General features: G+C 41.4%; 1 protein-coding gene across 13 annotated transcripts in view; it reads right to left on the bottom strand.

The window, feature by feature from the left end:
- Positions 1-22,370, bottom strand: part of arvcfb (ARVCF delta catenin family member b) — a 257,350-nt gene that overhangs the window by 25,282 nt on the left and 209,698 nt on the right. For 10 of the 13 annotated variants that reach the window (XM_084945743.1, XM_084945736.1, XM_084945734.1 and 7 more), the window contains 2 exons: positions 21,975-21,992; positions 20,225-20,296 (listed from right to left, as the gene is read on the bottom strand). The exons of 1 other annotated variant lie outside the window; for it this stretch is intronic. In XM_084945743.1, coding sequence (XP_084801869.1) covers positions 20,225-20,296; positions 21,975-21,992 — 90 coding nt within the window. The remainder of the gene's footprint in view (positions 1-20,224; positions 20,297-21,974; positions 21,993-22,370) is intronic. 2 more of the 13 variants (XM_084945737.1, XM_084945739.1) reach the window with 1 other exon arrangement.

Genomic DNA, 22,370 nt, shown 5'->3' with positions numbered 1-22,370 from the left:
TCCTTTGGTGGGAAACTAGTTTGTGCAACTTTTTTGTATTTACAGTTTTGAGGGATAAGCCTCTTAAATTTCTCTAACTAGAAATATATGTTTAAAAATCAAAAACGATTTAAATTTTTTTTGTAGTTTATTGCACTTTTTTGCAATTTATGTAATTACTATGCACTTAATGCAGACATATTATTAAAATTTGGGCTATAATGGTTGTATTGATGTATAGCAACTTGAAATGCTCCAAAAAATGGCTCCACAGCATGTAAAAATATACTATAAGCTCTGGCGGACTTGGTTCTATGGTAGGTCTTAAAGGGTTAATGTCAGGTGTGAATGTAATTAGGCACCAATATGAGATGCATGTAAATGCAGCGTATAAATCGCACAAAAGTACATGCAATCGACTGTTATGGCAAACCACAGTGAAAATCAGCTCCTCCACGAAGGTCACACTGAAAACAAACACTCTTTTGCAAAATCAATTTGACCCATGTCTGGTTCAGCTGGTTCAAAATACACTAGTGTACTCATCCTATGCCAGAGGGAAAACATGTGATGTAGGATCACATTCCCTCCCAGCAGACCTGAAGCAGAGAGGGGCCAAAACAGAGCACGCTGATGGTCTGCCACGGCAGTTCACCCTCCAGTCACCCCTTCAGACTGACAGGGTCCAGGAGTCAAAGCATCATTTTCTCCTCTCATAGCCAGTTGGCTCCCGCTGCAGATTGGCATCTCTGCGGGCAGCCCCAGGGCAGCACACATTAGCATACCCACATGGTGGTTGGCCTTAGTTTGTTGGATGATGACAAAGAAAGCAGAAGGTGGCAACTGGCCCATCTTTTGGACAGCTACCCATCAGTTTTGGAGCAAAAAGATATACTGGCATGATGATGTGGATGAAGAGAAGGGGAGCTGGTGAAAGAGTGGACCACAGGAGAAAACATATAGCTAAAGGCACAAGGCAAATGTGTAGACCTCTTTGTCACTCCCTTCCTCTGGCTGCAGTGTGCCATTTCACTGCAGGGGGTTCTGTTCCACCAAGACCAAGAGTTGGGTCCATGAAAGCTTGTTTCCTACCATTTAGCACAAAAGCACTCTTTGCAGCAAGCTGTTGCTGCAGTGACAAGAGAGTATCCAGTCTTCCTGGTGCTGACAGGCCAGCAGAGTCCTGCTGTGGGCTTTTTGTCCAAAGAGGACACATCATCACCGGTACCGAAAACCTGCAGATGGACTGACACCAACTGTCCAGAATGTCCAAGTACTCTTTTAACGAAGGCCAGCAGAAACACTCCATATCTCTGGTTTCAGCCACTGAACTTTGGACACAGACACAAAGCCGATAGACTTCTCACTACTGAGCCACAGTTGTATTAGGTTTTCTATGGCTTACTCAAGAATGTGCCTCGCAGCTATCTGGCCTCTCAGTGGATCGACAGCGGTAATGCAATGGCTGTTTGTTTCCAATGTCCCTCCTGCTAATGCAATAGTGTTTTAAGCCCTCAGGTGGAGGTGTTAGTTTATATTAGAGTGTCTGTCGGTTGGAGATGTTATTTCCCTTTAGATGAAAAACATATTGGTGAAACTTGTCACTTTCCAAGTTGCGCAGAGTATGAATCAGCCTTTCATAACAAGTTCCTGTTAAACAAATGGCTTTCAAAATTAGTATCGAACAATGTTTAGACACAGTTGTCAGATTCTACACAGAAACATGAGGTAGTTAGAGATACAACTAGGTTTGGATACTTGACGCCTTATAAAAGTTTAACGTTATGTACCTAGGTGCTTTTATTTGGAAATAATAACACAATGGGCTACATTCCATTTTCTATTAATTATGACAAATGTGAATACATGGCTGTAACAAACCATTTCAAAGTCCAGAACTGAATGTAGGCTCTAATAGTAATATCAAAAGAATTGGGGTCTATATTTGAACTTTTCTGTAATTAGTGCCACATTAGTGCTTAAACATTGAATCATTGTGTCATGTTCACATTAATGTTAGAAACTACAACAATGACCGCGCTGCACACACATATAGCTCATGTCAAACTCCATTCTTAATATCTTAAATAGGGTTAACTAATGTGGTACTCTTGCACAGAAGCCATACAAGTTTTATTTAGATGACTGATGTTTCAATTAAGTTCTTAAATTAGCCTTGTTTTTAGAAAAAAATTGATTGCGTTTTGAGAGCAGGTAATTTGTTAGTTTGGCACTGCTTTTTATGTTTTGGGTTTAAATTGGAGAACAGTAAGACTGCAGGAATGTTCAATAGAGACGTACAGTAATACCTAGGGTTGGATGCAGAATCATATGACAGAAACTGACAATTCAGAGCAGTTACATTTCTTTCAAGGTTTTGTCATGTAAATAAATATGAGAACTGACTATTGTACTGTAACTGTACAGTATATACAAGACAGAAAATAATGAAAAAGCAGAATGGGTTCCCTTGAAACATGTCAGAGTTTGTCACTGCTGCTTTCAATTCCCAGGTAATGTTAACACATTTTTGGTGCCTGTCGTGCCGGTCAGCTCCGTCGCCCATAAAGATATGCTGTGGAGTATGACAAGCTACCAGCTGCATCCTGCAGATGCATGTGTTGACTGTGCCATTACATTGGCTACAAATGGGGAAAAAATTGATACAGAGAAGTGTGCTGTTGAGCACATTTGTTTTCTATCCCTGCGTCTCCTTCCTGTTTCTCTGCTTGCTTTCTTCCACCCTCTTTCAGTGTCCTCTCACCACCTGTCAAATCTGCGCCACAAACACAAAATGTAGCACACGAGCCAAAACTGCTTTAAGCTACTGATGCAGACAATATGTAGAAATGAAAAAGTACACGATGATGGTACGAAAGTTGCCATGGAAACCACCTCTCCATCGCCACTAACAAATCGGCTCATTCAAGGTTCACTGGAGACGGTTGGGCCAGAAACGGCAAAACAAAAATGAACATGCTGCATTTCAGTGTGCATGGAGCATAACGCAGCATTTAGGCGATGCATAATATTCTGAGGTAATGTGCTCAAGGCAGGAATTAGAAAGCCAAACTGGACACCATAGCTTGGAGTAGTTTGTAAATCGGGATCCTTCTCATACTTACCTAATTCCCATAATTCCACAGCCACTGGCTAAAAATGCAAAAAAAATGTAATTAGTGGCTAAGCCCTGCACGCTCCTCGTGTAAGTTTATGTTTTGCAAAAATAGCATCAGATGATCAAGTGTTTCAGAGTGGAGGGGCGTGTGTGTGTGTGCGCGTGTATTTCTGAGAGTGGAGTGCGTATCAGCATCACCTTGAGTGCCTGCTTTCTTTACACAGTCAAGTCACGTCCTCACCCAGACACAAACGAAACCAAAAACTCAGGCAAGAGGCTGCCGGAGAGGAAAAGATAGAGGGCAAGAAATTGGTGAAGAGAGGAAGAAATGAAGGTAAAGAGAGCGAGGAGTCCAGGTCCCACAGAGAAAACGTGCGTGTATGTGTTTGCGTGCGAACGGCAACATTTCCCATTTCTGATTTGGCAGTTTAAGTTGTTCACCTGCGCCTGAAAGTCTGAAATATGAGCTTAAGTTGTCAGGGCGATGTCGTGCTTTCACCGCAAATTCCACCTTACAGTCAATTCCCGACGCACTACACCTCTCCACATCTGACAGATATTTCACAAGGAAATTGCGTAGCAACAGAAGCTCAGGAGAAGCGAGGAGAGAAGGAAGAAAAGGGAAGAAGGGGAGAACAGTGGGAATGTGCAGAAGAGTGGGGATTGGGTGGGTAGGAAAGGGAGCAAGGAGGAAAGAAAACAGATGCTTGGAGAAGGGAGAGGAATGGGGAAAAAAGGCACAACAAAGCAGGTGAACAGGGACTGAGGAGGGAAGGAATAATATAGTGGGTGAGGTAGAGGAAAGGACAAACGTATAAGGAGCAAAGAGGAGAAGATTGGATCAAGCAAAAAATCGTGACTGAGTGGAGCTGAGCTATGAATGTTGCATGGTGAATGGGACAGCTGTCTGGAGAATAGTCCACAGAGATGCATGGATCGTTTCAGGGCATCAAGATGAGAAGGGGGGGGGGGCATTTACAATCTACAATAAGAAAAACTGATGCACTGCAGCACTAGCTAAATGATGTGCTCTGCAGTTTGGGGTGGGGGTTTGGAGTTTGGGTGTCCAGCCTTCGGGAATAAGCCTAGATAATCCTGTCGACTGCTGGTGTGTGTGTGTGTTTGAGAAGAGTGTGGGGGGGTTAATAGAGATATGGCAGTGACTGGAACGAGGACTGAAGATAGAGGCCGAGAAGTAAAGAAGATGGACTAAGGGGTGTGTGTGTGTGTGTGTGTGGGCTGTGAGGGCCTGAGCCTGCAGTCCAGATGAAGGAAAGTAATAAGGCTTAAACACACACACACACACACACACACACACACACACACACACACACACACACTAGAGGTGCGGCTATCTTTGTTGCTTGAAAGCTGCCGATAACAGCGGTTAATATTTGATGCCAATACATACAGCACGCGGATCATTTTCATTCAACTTACAAACATCTGATGCCCGTTCGAGCTCTATGTTTTTATTCTTGGACAATGGAGCAGAACTGCATGATTCACAGTTCAAAAAGACTCATTTGTGCAAAACCCTCAGCTCATTTTTAGAGCCTGACCAGTATAGGATTTTAAGACCAGCATCGACACCAGTGTTTGGTGATTTGATGAAATAAATTTAATGAGAACATGAAACATAAATATTTGTTATGTGTAGTTATGTAAAGCATATCTATTCTCAATGGCATCACGCAGAGCCAAGAGTAGAAAAGCTGCTTCATTGTAGAGGAATTGCTTTACAATAGAGCAGAGTTTGTAATGCATGATGATGGTGTTTGGTGGTGGAGGGATTTCCACTCTAGGTTAGTGTCAGCAGTCATTTCTCATTTAGCGCTCCTTTCAGCTTCACCCAAGCACAGATGATGCTGTGGTCAATTTTCTTAGCTAATATATTCTCTCCCGAAACACCCTGATAACACCACCTTTATTAGTTAACATCACCTTATGCTCAAGTGTGAGGTGCATTGTCCTTTGCAAGTGCATGCGTATCTTCGTGTGTGTGTGTGTGTGTGTGAGACAGAGAAAGACTGAGGGAGAGTTTGACAGTATATTTGTGTGTGTCAATAAGCAGTGCTGCTGTTTTTTCTCCCTTTTTTGGACAGCTGTATGAATTAGGATTTGCGTGTGCTTATAAGAGTCAAATGAAAGGCAGTGAGGATGAGATGATTTACTCCCGTCAGCTTAAACGAGCCCATCACCAAATCACACGCGCATTAAAATCCAAAATGCTCCTGATTATAGACCAGTCAAACACACTGACTATGAATGCTAAGAAACCAAAAAGATTTTCAAGTTGCCCTCTACGCGCTCAGTCTTCTCGCTTTATACAGAAACTTTTCCCTTATACTACCCTTTCTTCTTCTCTTCTCTTTTACGGCTGTTATGTAGGACCAGGAACATTGTTAAAGCTCTGAGACCTTGACCCGTTCTATTCTTCTGTTTACTCGTTCGAAAGGAGAATACAATTCTTTATGCCGTGTTTGATGAAAGCATCATTTAAATGCCACAATGTAATCTGAGACATAGAGCCGTCCTGACGCACGGCATAAGCCAGACTGCAAGTAAAACCTCACTGGAGGGACAGTTTGATTGGACGCCTGCCAGTGCCCATGACCCTCGCATTCAATTGTACACGAAGACAGCAGTCCTTAGGGTGCATTTAGGCGCTCCTGTTTACAACAGTCTGGATTGTTTACGGACGATATTTAACAGGTAACAGGACAGTGGCAAATTCTGAAGGGAGGCGCTTTTTTCTCTTCACTAAGCCTCTGTTGTAGCTCCAGCGAAGCCAGTCAGTACGCCATTAATCTGCTTTTAATTAGATTAAAGCGTCTCTCACAGAAACAGGAAGCAGCACTCTTGTGTCTTGAACAGGGGCCAAACAAAGGCTCCAATTGGCAACTAAATCTCACAGTGCTTCCTCCTACTTTCCTGGAACAATTCTTGTCTCATAATTATCACTTTACTCCAACTGCTCAGGTTTGGGGAGATGTGGGAGGAGAATGACATGGTTAATCATCTGAAGAGCCTGATGTTGCCGGCTACTGTGAATTCCTGGCACAGGAGTTTCACAGAGCACAGTAGGAGGAGACAGAGGGCACTGAGGGTTTTTGAATAGGAAACAAAGTTAGAGCTGTTATGTTAATGCACTGCTACTGGAGAAGTGCTGGGAATTAGAGATGCCCCACTGTTCTCTGCCAAACGCAGGTGGATAAATGCTGCCATGCATGAACACACACAAACACATAATAATCTTCAAGGACTTCACTCCACTAATGATGTGTAGCACAGTCACTCTCTATGAGCTCTCCTAGGAATAGCATTATTATGTAAACCTCTTTGTATTTCCAACAAGACACACGGTGGTCCCACTTACATAAACCTCTTGCTCCCCTCATTTGTTTTTCACTCCGTGCCTTATTATCACTCCTTTTCATCACTGAGTAGTTGAAGCGGGAGTCGCAGTAGCCAAAATGTCAGCTCGGAGCCGCTGGCTATTCTTATAATTAGTCCTTTTTCCTATGTGTTTTATTAGCAGCAACAAAGGCAAAACTGGAAGACAGGGAGTGTCAAGTTAGCTGTAGGTGGCTGAGTGTGCTCAGCAGATGACACTCCAAACAGCTGGTGTGGCAGATAGGGAATCAGATTTAATCTCAGCAAGGTGGGAAGTGGGCGTGTGGAAAAAATATTAGCATCTGGGTAAGCTTTTATAATATTTCTTTTTTAATATGTTGGTATACAAGCAAATTATGGTACTACAATGGTAATTTCACTATAAATTTAACGCTCAAACACCACAAACCTTTGGCTGATTTGCTCTTCCACCATCACCCATCATGGCATTACAATATACCAGGTCATTTACAAATCCAGACAGTAGTTTTCAATGGTATTAAATGCTTTCTCATTAACTCATATAGTACTCATAAATATTGTATTTAGGCAATGTATTATAGCATAGCTCACACCAGTAGAGGGCAGTCTCTACTGGTGGAAAAAGCAGCTGAGCTCAGTGAGCTGTGAAAGATGGTGACAAAACAAAGGAACAAAAGCAACTTCTAAATAAGAAGGAATACATCTGCCCCTGCCTGGAAGTATTGTGGACTGACTTCTTCCAGCAAGAATCAGTGGAAGAAGGATGGGAAGGGATTTCTCCATTCCAAATCAATTACATTTAAATGTTATATTAGACTAGTTCTGCTACAGTCACACTCGGGAAAATACTCGTGGCACAACCAGAATTATTGCAAGCGTGGTTTGAAATGGCTACTCTGAACACAGAGGCCAACTACTTGCAATCAGTTGCCATTCTCACAGTCTCAGAGCCTGGTTCTGCTGGAGGTTTCTTCCTCTTAAAAGGGAGTTTTTCCTTCCCACTGTCGCCAAAGAGCTTGCTCACAGGGGGTCATGTGATTGTTGGGTTTTTCTCTGTATGCATTATTTTAGGGTCTACCTTACAATATAAAGTGCCTTGAGGTGACTGTTGCTGTGATTTGGTGCTATATAAATAAAATTATATTGAACTGAAATAAAATTGAATTGAATTGAATTGGAAAGTGACTTTGGTGTGTCATTAAAATTAGCCAATCCTCAATCTCCCAAAACATTTCAGTGTAGAAGAAGTTATTCATCAGTTAAGGTCTGGCACATCTAACAGGTTCTGAGGATACAGGTTTTCATAGTCTTAAGACATTCTGCACCTCCACAGTTTTTTTGTATTTATCTTCTGCGTTAAGCTCGTTGACTTTAAGTTTAAGTGACTTTATGCACGTGCCTTATAAATGAAACTGCTGTTTCCATTGTCAGGGTGATAATAAAAAGCCAATAAGATGGAGTCTCAGTCTGCTGTCAGTTTGGTATCAGTTTGGCTTAATGGGATGAAATTGCCAATTACATGCAATCTGTTTGTGAGAATACAACAATTAACTGCAACAAATTGGTGAAAATCACAAATCTGTTGGCATCTAAATACACAGAAAGTTCCATTAAACAAAAACAAACATTAACTACTCACTATTACCTATGCCAGAACCTCAAAGAGAGAACCCTCATTGGGTGTTGCACACTGCTTTTTCTCACTCAATGGAAATCATGGCAGGGTCTAATGATCGTGATATATGAAGCTGTTTGTTATTGTCTAAAATATAGTTCAGCTAACTTACCGGCAATTACACTGTTAACAAAAGCACGTGGGAAGGATACAATGTAACAAAAGCCCAAAGTTGGCATTGGTGTCATCTAATTTAGTGGTTGCAAGGATCACATAACACAATACAAAACTCCATAACCTCACGGGGAGAATCATGTCACTGTAATGAGTTTATTAGTGTAGTGGGAAATACTTCCCAGCATATACTTTCACAGGGCTCTTACCAACAGATATTACTTATCAAACCAGGAACGGGGGAAAGTTTCACACCTTTTAACATTGGGATACAATGTGTCTGATTTCTGTTTCAAATGCTTTTTGCCTGTCTTTTTGCTCTTACAGCTATTTAATCACCTATGGACATACAAAGTGTAAACGGGTAGTAAGATCTGTGTCTTTATGTAAAGGCATCACTTATCTCTTGTTGCCACAAATTTATGTTAGTGATAGACACAGTTTAAAAGAAAATGCTTGAAGAGCATGATTATGACTAATGTTTGGTTCCAGGATTCGTTTGTTTAGTTATACTCCATGTAAATATAAAGTCTCCTGTGTTATAATATCTGTTTTGGGGTTTTGTTTGTTTGCATCCAATTTAGTTTTGTCTCATCTGACTGTTGTGACAGCAAGGGAACAGAAATATAAAACCGATCTGAGTCAATCGTCCTTTTCTTAGAGCAGGGTAGACCTTCCTCTGGACATGGCTGCATCCACTATAATAAGGACACACAACACATTGGGAATTTGGCACAAGGAAGGTGTAATGCCAAGAGAAATGCAACGACAGCGGCTACAGAGAGACAGAGAGTGATACAAGGTGCCAGACAGTCTGGAACCAACACTGTGCGGAGTGGATGCTTTGTGTCAAGACAGCCAATAAGCTGAGGGTGAGAAAGTATGTGTGATTGTGCATCGGCCATGTGTCTGTGCAAGCATTATATGCTTATATACACGCTTTGTTTTCCATCTGCATGTCTGGATTAGATGGTCGTGACGTAGCCATCACTATTAGAGGTCTCACCTGGCAGCAAAATGTAGCGCCAGGAGAGGAGATGGAGCAGGGTGGCAATTGGAACAAGCGAGTGGTGCGTTTTTGTGGTTAACATAGGGGCAAGTGATTCACTGCAGTCAGCTGGTTGCGGGCTAGCATGAAGACAGCGAGGCTAGGAGTCAGTATTCGTTATGGAGGTGTTAAATTCCAAAGGCATGAAAATAGAGAGCTTCTACTTGGTACCACTGCTCGGAATTTGGGAGATGGTGAGGTGTTTATTGTAGGCTAAACTTTTCCTCCTGACTAGAATTGTGTTTATCTGAAGTAGACTTGCCAGCAGGGTAATGACGCAAAGATTCCTTATTTTGAAAAATGGATCTGCTTTATCACATTTCCCTGCTGAGGCAGGATGTTCATCAAGCCTTTGGGCAAGTGGCTGTTTTTTTCCTTTTCCTCCATCACTTGAAGCCATAAAGAGAGATATAGCAGGGAGGATTAAAAGAATCAGATTCTTGCCACAGAGCCATTAAGTGAAATATTTCTCCTCCATGTGAGGTGACAACACCAGAGACAAACAATCAAAGTGGAGCTCTATTTTCTCTAACTCAATTGAGCCCCTGACTTTTCCGACATCAAGAGCTAAGGCGCATCAGAGACAGAGATGACTCCGACAGCAAAACAGTCAGTGTTCATTACACTACAAATAGAGATCCCCAGTGGGTTAATATCAAAGTGGGTTACAGAATACAATAAATAACAGCTCACACTAGTGTTGTTTGTCAATGCTAAGACTTCTCCGCAAATTAAATGCTTGGCTTGCTAGAAAAACAAAAAAATAAAACAACAAAAAAACAGTGATGCATGTTACACAGTTGTCGTCTTTGTAAACGCGGGTGTTTTCTCAGCTGCTGGTTGAGAGACGAGGGTTGTGGGTTTGCGCGACGAGAGGAGTGCAATAAATCTCTCATGGATGGAGAGAGCACCAAAGTGGCAGAGAGCAAGACAAATGAGAATTAGTACTGGAGGTGGAAAGAGAAATGGAGAGCGCAAAAGGGCAGACATGGAAAGCGCTGAAGCTTTTCAAACCCAATGTCTTTATTGCTCCGTCACATTGCCCTTATGTCAAGATATGACTAATTAGCTATACTTAAAGCAGTTTGGATCAAAAAGCTTCCCTTGAAATTAGACACAGATTACCAAAAAGATTCATCATGGTGGGAATTAGCACTGACACATCAAACACATCCACCAAGTTTCCAACCATTTCCTCATATGAAAACATACAAGTAGTATAGCAGTAAAAGGGTATTAGGGTTTTAACTATTGATCATTTTTCTGCAGAAAGAATTATCTCGGTCTTTTCATAAGTCGCAATGATTGCAGAGTTTCTGCCCTGGTGTTATTAGCCCAGGTCTGCTTGGGCTAAAACAGCTTGAAAAACCCACAAAGACACTTTAAAAAGGACAAAACAACAAAGCAAACGTTAGAGAGCTGATATCTGTCCACTTATCTCTACTAATTAGTGACTATAACAGGCTAGAAGGTTTTTGGGAACAGCGTTAACTGCTTCTCATTGCTCTCTCGCTGTTATATATAAACACCTTGACATCTTTCTCTGTCTCACTTGTCACCCATGGTGAGTGCAGAGATGCACCTAAACCAAAGCTCTGTTGTTCCATGTGTGGCTCACAATTAGCGTTACAGAAGGGTACTGGTGCTAAATTAATTGAGGGCAATGTTAAAATGCCCCGCTACCAGTCAAACTGCTGGTGGAGACCCTGCTCGGGTCATATTTTTTTTTTAAATTTAGTAGTATATGGCCAAGTGCATACAAAAGTAATGATATTTTCACTCACTTCAGTATATCAGTTTAATCTAATTAATATTTAATCATTAGCAGAGGTGGAAAGAGTACTAAAATATTTTACTCAAGTAAAAGTACTATTACTTTGCTGAAATTTTACTCAAGTACAAGTAAAATTACCTGTCTAAAAATGTACTCAAGTAAAAGTAAAAAGTAGCTCATTTAGAATGTACTCAGAGTAAAAGTTACATAGTTACTTTTCTGTCAGCAGGAGGACAGCCGCTTCTGAGTAGCGCAAAAAAAAAGACAGTGGGATATAAATCTCAAAGTAGTTCTTTTTTAGTGAAAAGAAAAACTTTACAAATTAAAGTGCAGTGGCAGTTAAACTGCAAGTCTATACATGAAAATGGATAATGGTCACCAAACCAATCAACCAAACTGTCAGGTATCACAGTGTTTTCAATACAAAACCATATCATTCTTTCACATGAGAATGTGTTCTAAACTGTCAAATAAGAGAACAAGTCCTGAACTGAACGGCAGCTGCTTTAAAAATGTTTTTTCATTTTTTAAACTTGGCCCTGCCCTACTGTACCTCTAGATTAAAGTTCCTTTGTATCCATCCTAGAGTGTTACTCTCTGAACTTCCTGTTAATTTTGAGGAGCAGTTGATTTTCCATGTTAGTAGAGTTCATCCTTGCTCACTTTGCAGTGAACAGTAGTCCAGCACAGCTAAAGAGACGCTCGAAGGCAGCTGAGGCAGGCAGGCCAGTGTTAAGTTTGAGAGAAAGTTTTTTGACGTCCCTAATAAGACATCAATGCATTACATAGCCACCGCTGGTAAATTATACCAAAATACCTCGTGGTTTTTTTTTTATTGGACAGTAACAGCCTAGTTAACGGGAGGTTGCAAGTGCTAATTAACAAGTAACAGAAGTCAGCTGTCTTTGACTAATCTAAGGTAAGTGAGCGCTCTGTTATTCTTTTGCCTGCAGTGTGAACATATGTGGGTTAAGTAAGAAAGTAGCCGCTTCTGTCTTTAATTTAACTATTTTTTTAAATAAATTATTATTATTAACAAACAGGAAAAACGTAGGTAAACACATTTTCTTTTGGCAATTTACCAACCCAGTAAAAAAAATGTAAGTTGCGTGGACAGCAACGTGCCCGATTACAGCAAGTTGCTAGTACCAACCAACGTTATCTGTGTTCTTCACAGATGTCTTAAATTAATGTGATTAATTTGAGCACAGCCTTTTTGCTACCATAATGGTACGAGTTGTATTTAACTTACCTCTACATGCTTGCGCAGGTTTGATGTGGAATTTTTAAAAGCTGCTAACTCGGTCTCTCTGGGCAAACACAGCTTACACTGCATAATAAAGCTGTTGCCTTTCTTGCACTTGAAGCTGAAATGGTCCCTTAAATACAGCCAGGGGTTCACATCCGTTTCTTCCAGTTCAGGGTCAGCAGAATTCGACGGGGCTTCTTTTTTCACTGGATCCGTAACACCGATGTCAGACTCCATCTTTAACGTGACCTTAGCGCCAATTTGTTCTACTACCCATCATTCCCTGCAGTATTTCCGAAGCGCAATGTTTTTTTTATTTTTAATTTACTCAGTAACGGGTGTGATTGAAAACGTAGCGAACTACAATACTTTTTAAAAAATATACTTAAGTAAAAGTAAAATTACAGACTTGAAAAATGACTTTAAAAAGTACAAATACACAAAAAAACTACTCAATTACAGTAACGCAAGTAAATGTAATTCGTTACTTTCCACCTCTGATCATTAGCAGAGTGCCCACATTTTACAACTCTGTCTGCACTATAAAAACAGAGATGGTAAAAAGAAAGAATAATTAAGAGGCTTTCTCCAGCATTCACAAAACACTCCCTCTGAGGTAATTACACTAATAAACTCTTTCTTAAGAGTTTAAGATTATTTGATGAACTGGTTAAAATCTGCAGTTCTTCTGTTTAATTGCTCCTTCCATAATTCTTCTTCTACCCTATTGCAATCTGGAAATATTAAATATCCATCCATCCATCCATCCGCTTCCGCTTATCCTTTTCAGGGTCACGGGGGGCGCTGGAGCCTATCCCAGCTGTCATAGGGCGAGAGGCAGGGTACACCCTGGACAGGTCGCCAGTCTGTCGCAGGGCCAACACACAGAGACAGACAACGATTCGCACTCATATTCACTCGCACATTCACACCTATGGGCAATTTGGATTAACCAATTAACCTAACCCCACTAAGTGCATGTCTTTGGACAGTGGGAGGAAGCCGGAGTACCCGGAGAGAACCCACGCAAACACGGGGAGAACATGCAATATTAATATTTAGGTATTAATGTTTCTCCTAGGGTTGCATAATTAAATAAACTAAACTACATTGCACTTTTAAAGAAAATGGAAGACGATCTGGCGAGATGGAAGTCTCTATATTATTCATGGGAATCGTCGCTTCAATAAAAAAACGCTGGTCTAAGGAGCTTGGAAAGAAAGACGTGTGGACTTCTTTAAGTTTCTGGAAGATGTTTCACCTCTCATCCAACAAGCTTCTTCAGGTCTAAGAGCAATCGGCGGAGAGTCCTATTGGGAGTGTCTCAAAGGCTACGTCCACCCTAGCCTGGATAGATTTGAAAACGGCGTTTTCGTTTGAAAACACTCCGCGTCCACACTAGCATTTTCAGTCGTTTTCACAGAGTTGTGCATCCACATTGAAATGGCCAAAAACGCTTACGTTCCAGTACTGCGCATGCGTGAAACGCAAGAAGATTCAGCCTGCCTCATTTCTGTCTGCTGTTTATTTACTTTCCGGCTCTTTGAAACGTCGCGGCAAAATGTTGAGGAAAAGCACCGAGTTTTTTTAAATGGACTGACAATGAGGTGGAGTTGTTGCTGCGAGTAACACAAAAGTACAAAGTGCAAAAAGTGAGTGAGAATTAAAGAATTTGAAGAAAAGCTATGTGAAGCACGTACAGACTGATTAATCTTTAATAGGGCTGTCAAAGCAAACAAAACAACTGCTGTATAATGCCCTCCGCTATCTTTGTTTAATTGGTCACATGACTGCATCACATGACTAAAATGCGTCATTGTTTTCGAAAGTCTCAGTTTTTGCTGTCCACACTGCGACGCAAAAGCACCATCTTCAAATGTATTCGTTTTCCAGAGCGTTTTCAAAACGCTGCGTTTTCCTTCAGGTAAAACACCGTCTCAGTGTGGATGGGAAGCCAAAACGGAGCGAAAACGATGCGTTTTCAAATGAAAACACATTCGTGTGGACGTAGCCAAAGAGGGTCATGGACCCCCTATTGTTCCTCTCCCTGATCACACAGCCAAGGTGTGAAAACGGGTGTGGGTCATAGTCAGCCAAGGTTTGACACCTTTCCGCACTCTATCATGTGACTTATTGAGAACAAATGACCCAAGATGTGAGTGGGCGTTAAGGCGTCTGGGAAGGGATCTCGAATCTGGATTATAGATGGCAGACGGTTGGTGTCGTAAGCCCCGCCCTCTGTTCAAATATGGTCATTCACAGTGGACATAGATGGCTTCTTTCACTCCTCTTTCAAACCATCTGTCTTCTCTGTCCAAAATGTGAATATTGGCATCCTTGAAAGAGTGACCTTTGACCTTTAGATGCAGATGTACAGCCGAGTCTTGGCTGGGTCTCAAAAACACTGGGATGTCATGACTGGAGAAGACTCTCCTGAGTTTCTCTGAGGGGCTGATTGACCCTCTGGGCGTATTAGTGCTAGGACTTTAAGGTTTGGTTTGTTCTCTGACATGCACTGGCAAGTATGGGATCTTTAGGACTCCCCCCATGACTGCTGTAAGTACACAGTCTTCATCTTAAAGTGCCCATAATGATATTGAGTTTAAAGCTTTTCCATTCTGCAATCTGATCCCACTGATAATATATGCATTTGTGGTCGGAGGCATGTGTAAGAATGATTTTACTGCAGGCCACAAATAAAGTTATCTTAATTCACTTGGGGGAAAAAAAATCTTTTATTAGCTGAGCGAGCAGTTGGTCGATTTTTAAAGGCTGAAGCTTGTTTTTTTTTTATGTCTCAAGGTAAAACGCTCTTAGTCCTGGTTTGGCTATGATCTGAACTCTTGTACTCGTACACTTTGGATGCTCTGGCTCACTGAAAACACAAATACATCCTCAGCTGTGTGAGGCGCTTTCCACCCTCCTGCATCATGAGAGTACTCTGACAGTAAAGCATAAGAGCACAGATAAAGGGAAACATATGAAGACTGTACCAAATGTAAGGTCTAATTAATTAGATACAGTGTTTCCTCAAAGGAAAGCTAACAACTGTTTCTCTGTCCTTTCAATATTTTATTCAGGCTGGAAGAAATCAGGAAGAAACAAGATTCCATTCAGGTTTTTCCCCCCTCACCACTCTTAAGCCACTTTCACATATGTTGGAAAAACCAAATTGGAACATTATTATTGGAACAATCGTCCTTGCTCGTATGCAGCACACATGTGCTATTCTCACACAGCTGCAAATCGGCACAACAGGACATCACACGGACTTTGTGCTAAGGAGTCGGCTGATCATAAACCTTTTAATGCTTTAGAATTGATTAAGTATGATCTATAAGTTAACTGCATAAACCCTTTCACATCTTTTCCTTTCTCCCACCTCCTTCTCCTCTCCTGACCTTTTTCCAATCTAAGGGTAAACGCTGTGGTTTCAATTAACTGCTGGGAAAATGTTTCATCATCTCAGGGGCTGCCACACTCACAGGCTCTTTAATGGAAAGGGTCTTTTCACAATTATTAATCACTTTTGTTACAACTCCCCTCCCCAGTAACTTTGGACTTCTCTAATGACGGGATAAATAACTCCGACCTTCAGTCATGCTGACATTTATATAACATTATTTTATAAGCCATACTTTACACAGCAGCTATTTCTAATCCCTGAACTACATTATTTCTCTTCCAGTGCTCACAGTACATAAAGTTGTAGTCAAATGACACCAATGCTGGAACTACAGCCTTGGACTTTTGCAGTGGGAAAACTTCCTACAGGTATTACACAACTTTTCACTTTTGTTTTCAAGAAACTAAATCATTCAATCTTATAAAAGGTCACAAACTGGATTTTTTGTTAAATTATTGTTTTAATGTGACACAGTTTTAGTTTTTATCCTTTCAGCCCTGGTGGTGTTTAACAGCCTTTAGATGCTACTGAAAAACTACAGACCCTTGTAGTATCTGTGCACACAGATCAGAGGACTATTTTTCAGAGATTCAAATTATCATTGGACTGTGATATCGGCTTATTGAACCATAATCTGAAAAATAACCTGTTCCCACACAGGCTAGGTCTACACCGTACGTTATCATGGTAATATACCCTGGTAAGAAGTGAACTGTCTTCATAATAATCCTAAAGTTACATAGTTAAGCTCAAATCCTGCTTCGTAGCTCAGGTCTCTGTTATATCGGCCATCTGCTTTCACAGAACAATTTTGGAAAAACCTGATGTACTCTGACTGCCCAGCAACAACTTAGCAGACACACAAAGTACAGCATTTAACTGCTATTAGTCAGTGTCGGGCATGTTGTGTTACTTATTCACATCTGAAGCTCTTAGTATCTTCAAAAAGTTGACTGAAAACATGCATCAGACAGCCCTCTAATCACAACCGCTGTCAAAATAAAATGCCCACAGAGCCCTTGCTCTCTTGTCTCGTCTTTTCTTCTTTTCCAGCATACACACACACGCACACATCCACACATAAACAAGATTAATCATTGCCCACTGCCAGGTCCAGCATGCTCCCTGCATTGACCTCTCCCTGCCTGACATCAGATCAGGACTGGGATACACATGTAATCTCCCATATCTCCCTCAGCCTTGGGAGCTGCTCTCGCTCCCTCATTGCAAACGCCCCCCAGGTGACCAGCGGATGTGATGGTGGTGGTGGTGGTGGAGGAGGCGGGTAGTGGAGTATGTGCCCCAATCACACAAATACACATTTTCACAGAAAAAACAAACAAGGCACCCAGAGGACTTTTACAGTGTTTCAGTAGCAAGCGCGTCCATCCCTGATGTTTCCCAGTGAAGAAAAAGTGATAAATGTGCTTTAAAAGACATTGTGGGTTTTTCTCTGGTGATTAAGCTTATTATCCATGCATCTCACTGTTGTTATTCTGCTGTGTGTTGAGCTAATAAATGTCAAATATGATTTGTCTGTCTGCGAGCAAGAAAATGCCGGGGCCGCTCTCTACAACACGAACCCATACACTCATCTCAACTGTGCATGACATTTAGGCCTATAACGATAATTGCTTTCTCTGGAGTCTAAACTCTGACGGGAGTTGTTTCCACACTGTGTAATGCAATCGCAGCACCAGCCTAGCTGCTATAGATCCTCAGCTGCAGTGTGGCAGCTTGGCTTTTACCCATGAAAACCCAGCCAGTGGAAAATATTAATTATTATCCTTGTAGCTCATCTACTTTCCTTTACTTTAGGAGCGATTTTAAAAAAAAGGCAAAATCTGCTTAACTTGGAAAAGCACAGCAATTAATTGTGATCTAGTTTAACGAGGGCCCACTTTGACGTGTTGATGTGGCTAATTAACAGTCAATCAGGAAGTGATATGGACTTTGAGTGCCTGCCACTAGACATTAGCCACATTTCTATCCAAAGTACCCAAAGCTTCTACTTACAAAAACTTTTTAATGTAACTAAAAGGTGCCTTGAGAACAATGGTTGTCTGCATTTTCACTGTTCAAGCATCGGAGTACATTAGATAAAGTAATTTGCCGATGTTGTGACAGGTAAAACTGAGCAGCGAGACGGCACTCTGCAGGATACAACCACTTTGGCAGAGGAAACTTGCCAAAGATACACACAACTGTGGTGAATTTTTGCAAGCTTTTTACCAGAATTGTCTGTGAGGTAGCAGAGATAGACAGGGTGCAATGTCAGTCAATCAGCACAGCAAGCCCCACACCCAAAGTTGCTGAACTCTGAGAAAGTACAGCTGCAGAGCGGTGACTTTCAAGGGAATAAATCAATTTACACAAACTTTATTTTAGATGCTGGTCCCTCCAAAGGTTCCTGCAGTAAGTTAAGTGGTTGGTAATGAAGGTGCTGATGTGTTAATACCACACAGGGGTGTTTAACAAGGGCATGCGAATTCCACAGACACCACGGACACTTTACCGCAGAGTAATGTACTGTACTGACATACACATGAGCAAATATACATCTTTCTCCTAACTCGATGAGGTTTGTACTGCAGGCTAATTTGCTTTTATGACAGTCAACTGCCTGTTACTGCCAAATACCAACAGCAGAGAGGCTATGCCTGCCTGCACGCACGCACGCACGCACGCACACACAATCTACTGCATGAACCACATGTCAAATCTGGGAATGATGCCCCCTGCAATGTTACCTAACATCATGTCTGTTTGTACAATGCATTAGACAACAAACTGTCAGTCTGCCCCAGGGCAGCTGTGGCTACAACTGTAGCTTGCCTTCACCAGTGTGTGAATGTGAGAGTGAATGAATAGTGGAATTGTAAAGCGCTTTGAGGGCCCCGAAAAGCGCTATATAAACGCAATCCATTATTATTATTATTAACAGAGGAGAGAGAATAAGAGTCTTTTAATATTTGACTATGATCAATAAATAATAATCAGTTTGTGAATTCACAGACTGAAATTAAGGCCTCAAACAACCATGTTTTCCCAGTAACCACACTGACTCAAGTTCTCAAGCAACAGCTAAAGACATCTCATACTCAAGCTTTGTGTGTTGCTGACAAACATTTTCTACAATACTCCAGGGTGGAAACAATGTGGCTTCTAGTTATTATGTGAAAAGAAATCCTTTGGGTAAGGGTAGGGTCGACTTTCCTAATCTTTTGAACGTAGTCAACCTAAATCAGGAAGTTATGACATGCCAGCTTGTTACTTTTCCACTGTGTAAATACTTGGCAACTGTATTAGCAGAAAGTTTGCTGTAAACAATGTGGCTTATCATGAATGATTAACATGATTAACATTGCAGAGAGATGGTCAGCACCTCAGCAGTTGCTAATTAAGTCATTATATCGTGATGGCACAAACAATAAAAGCTTAAAAAAAACCTTTGAAAACTGAAACGTTCAGGAGGACCTAAGTGTTTTTGTTTTTTTAAAACCAGAACCAGAAAAAACTCTGGGAAGTTACTGGTCAGAGCCAAGATTTTTTTTTAAATTAAATTACCTGGCAGAGCTGCTACACCTGTGTTTACTGTTTAAATTTGTGAGCTTTAGACTTCACTCACACAAGACTTGACACTGGTTGGTGACTTCCTGAACCCCAGTTTCACACAAGAGACTGACAGCAACCTTCAGAAACCACTTGCCAAACCAGTCCTGGAATGCAACCAGCAGTTGCCAGGGGATCACAGTGTGGTCTGTAGGCTTGTTGACTGATGCTTTAGCAATCAGTTTCAGAGCAACTGCCACCACCTACAACTGGATAGGGAATACACATGTTTCCTTCATGACCTGTGGCTGCCAGATGATCAGTAATGCGCCATTTCTATGAGAAATGAAATGGTTAGACACACACCTGCACCGTGGTCCAACAACACGGTGCACCCATCGGCTTACCATCACCTCATGCTGTGTCACACACAAATGACATCGTGAGACTTGAGCCACGTTGCTATAACAACAGCACCCATACTGAACATACATGATGTAAAAGAAGATGCTGTCCATCCACTCCTAAGGTGCACTGTCAGAAACAACTTTGAGCACAGAGCAATTCAACATATTTAACAAAAGATGATTTTCAGCTGCAAACTTGGTAGAGCTCCGTATACAGTCAGAGGCTGTTTATTGCCTGTTGTGCCTCAGTGCATTGTCACAGCATTTAACAAAGAAAAGGGCTTACAGAACTGATGCTCTCACAAGCTGCAAACAATCAACCGTCCCACTGGAGGCACAAAACCATCAAACAAAGCTAGCTCAACAGCCAGCTAGCCGAGAGCCTCTTTCTCACTCAAAGGCCTCCCACACTCTTGTTGACCACCACAGAAACGACTTGCCCCCACCCAACCCAACCACTCACTCACTAGATGAGATGTTCTATATAGATTTAGCGTTAAAATGTTTTGCTCACAAAGGCCTACCTTTTGATGGCTCTGTGCGCTTAGGCAGATCCAATGTGTCGTAGCTTTTGTCATTCTCACCGTTTTTTCTGCCTGGAGGAGAGGAAGGAAACGAGGACGTCAGTGTCAGACAACTGGATATTGAAAAGAGACCCCAGGGTTATGCTGAGGATGATGTCAAAATCTTTGGACCGTAGGGGCAGAAAATGCATCTCAAACAACAAATAACGCACAAGTGTTTAAATGTACACACAGTACAGAGATGTAGCAACATGACATGTACAAACGCTCCCTGCAAGCTAAACTGCTTCCCTTCAGGAAATAATTTACATCAGTCGTCTAAATCCAGGTTCAAGGATAGAGGATTTTTTTTGAACAAATAAAGTTAGTGTTAGTTGTCTCCTCCAAACAGTTATATATGATTTATTTAAAGAAAAGTTTATAAAAAATATTCTAAATGTAAGTCAATGGAAAATTTTATTTCTATATTTCAAGCTTGGCCCTTTATAAAGTGTTTCACATTTATAAGTCAAGATGGCTTTTATTTCATTGGCTAAACAAGAAAAAGTGACATCATGGCTTCATCCAAGCGTGAAAGGTCACATGACTTTTACTACACATGGAAAAAGCTTGGCCAGCTTTGACTCCAGTGAAATGTAAATGCAGTTGTCACAGGGCCTGTTTGTGACTTCGCATGCTCCTTGCACACAGGCTAAGAGAGAGATGTCTGCAGGATTGTAAACAGTGAAAATGCTCGATTTGTATGAAAAAATGACATGAAGCCAGGCGTCAGATTCACAGAAATCCATGTCTGAATGAGGCTTTAGTGTTGCAAAACAAGATGCTGGTAAGATGGGGAGCTAGTAGCCATGGTGTCAGAATTTTCCCTCGCTGCCACCACAGCAAACAAAGAACCAGCACTGCTGTCTGAAAGCATCAAAAAAAAAAAGTCTGCAAGACCCAAAAAGCCCAAACATTCAAATCCGTAAAGAATCATTTACATCTATATTTTTTCCACACTTAAATGTTCCAAATAATAGAAAACTGTAGCGCACAATCCAGGCAGCTTTAATAAAGTATGTTTCAGCTTTAATTATTGACATCCTCAGAAGTTTCAAATCACATACGATCAAACAAATGCATAAAAAAACTGAGTGTGCAGCAGAGCTTGACATTTATGCTTAAGTGTACTAGAAAGGGGTGAAGAGTTCCAGTTGGATACTGTTAGCGGTGTTCTTCAAAGCTGTCAGGATTCATTTTATCTGGAGTCTAAAAGAATTCATACCAAAGTTCAATTTGGGGATAGATGTGTGTTGTAAATTTCCATTTCAGCATCTCTGGTTCGCTGGATTAGTCAAGCTCCACTTAAGAACACTACAAAGACAGATTTGTTGTTGACTTACCGGTTTTAGCACTCGTTTTACCTTTCACCTTTCTTAGAGGACTGACAAAAAAACCCAACCAACTAATTCTAACAAACTGAGGAGTTTGGGACAGGTGGAAGTCTATAATGCTCAGAGCTACGGTCGGTAGGTATGGTAAGGGAATGTGTGTGGAATGAATGAAACCCCCGATTTTCTTAAGTCCTTGGAACTTTCTCAGGTTTCTGGAGGACACCCAAAACTACTTCTAACTATATTCTACAGCCAGGGGGAAAGAACGAGGAGGTGGAGGAGGAGGAGGAGGAGGAGGAAGAGGTGGGGGAAGAAAGGGAGAGGATGGAGACGAGGAGAGAGCTAAAATGAGAAAGGTTGAAGAGGGGGGCACTCACCTTGATTAAACCATTCCTCTATAGTTAGCCAAGGAAGCAGCAGCAATGCCAAAAAACAAAGCAGGGAGAAGAGAGAAGAGCCATGGTGAAATAGGAGTGTGCTGTGTGTGTGTGTGTGTGTGTGTCACGAGGTTGTGTAATACATGAGAACAGTTTTTATCAGAAAAAGGAGTCATCTGTTACTGAATAGGAAAGGTGAAAGAGAAAAGAAAACTGAAAAATAAGCTAAATAAAGAGAGAAAGACTAAAGAAAGGAAACGGTGCTTTGTATAGAAAGCAAGCCATTAGCAGTTCATAGATGGTCTCTGGGACCCATGGGGATAGATTTTAAGGTGTGTGGAGGGCAGTAAAAGACAGAGAAAAGTGTCAGATATAAAGAAAAAAAGGGTAAGACTT

This window comes from Perissodus microlepis, chromosome 12, assembly GCF_051167445.1.
Source record: "Perissodus microlepis isolate ML-2025 ecotype Zambia chromosome 12, ASM5116744v1, whole genome shotgun sequence".
NCBI classification, from domain to species: domain Eukaryota; kingdom Metazoa; phylum Chordata; class Actinopteri; order Cichliformes; family Cichlidae; genus Perissodus; species Perissodus microlepis.
Note: the sequence above shows the minus strand (reverse complement) of the source record. Positions and strands in the feature narration are given on the sequence as shown.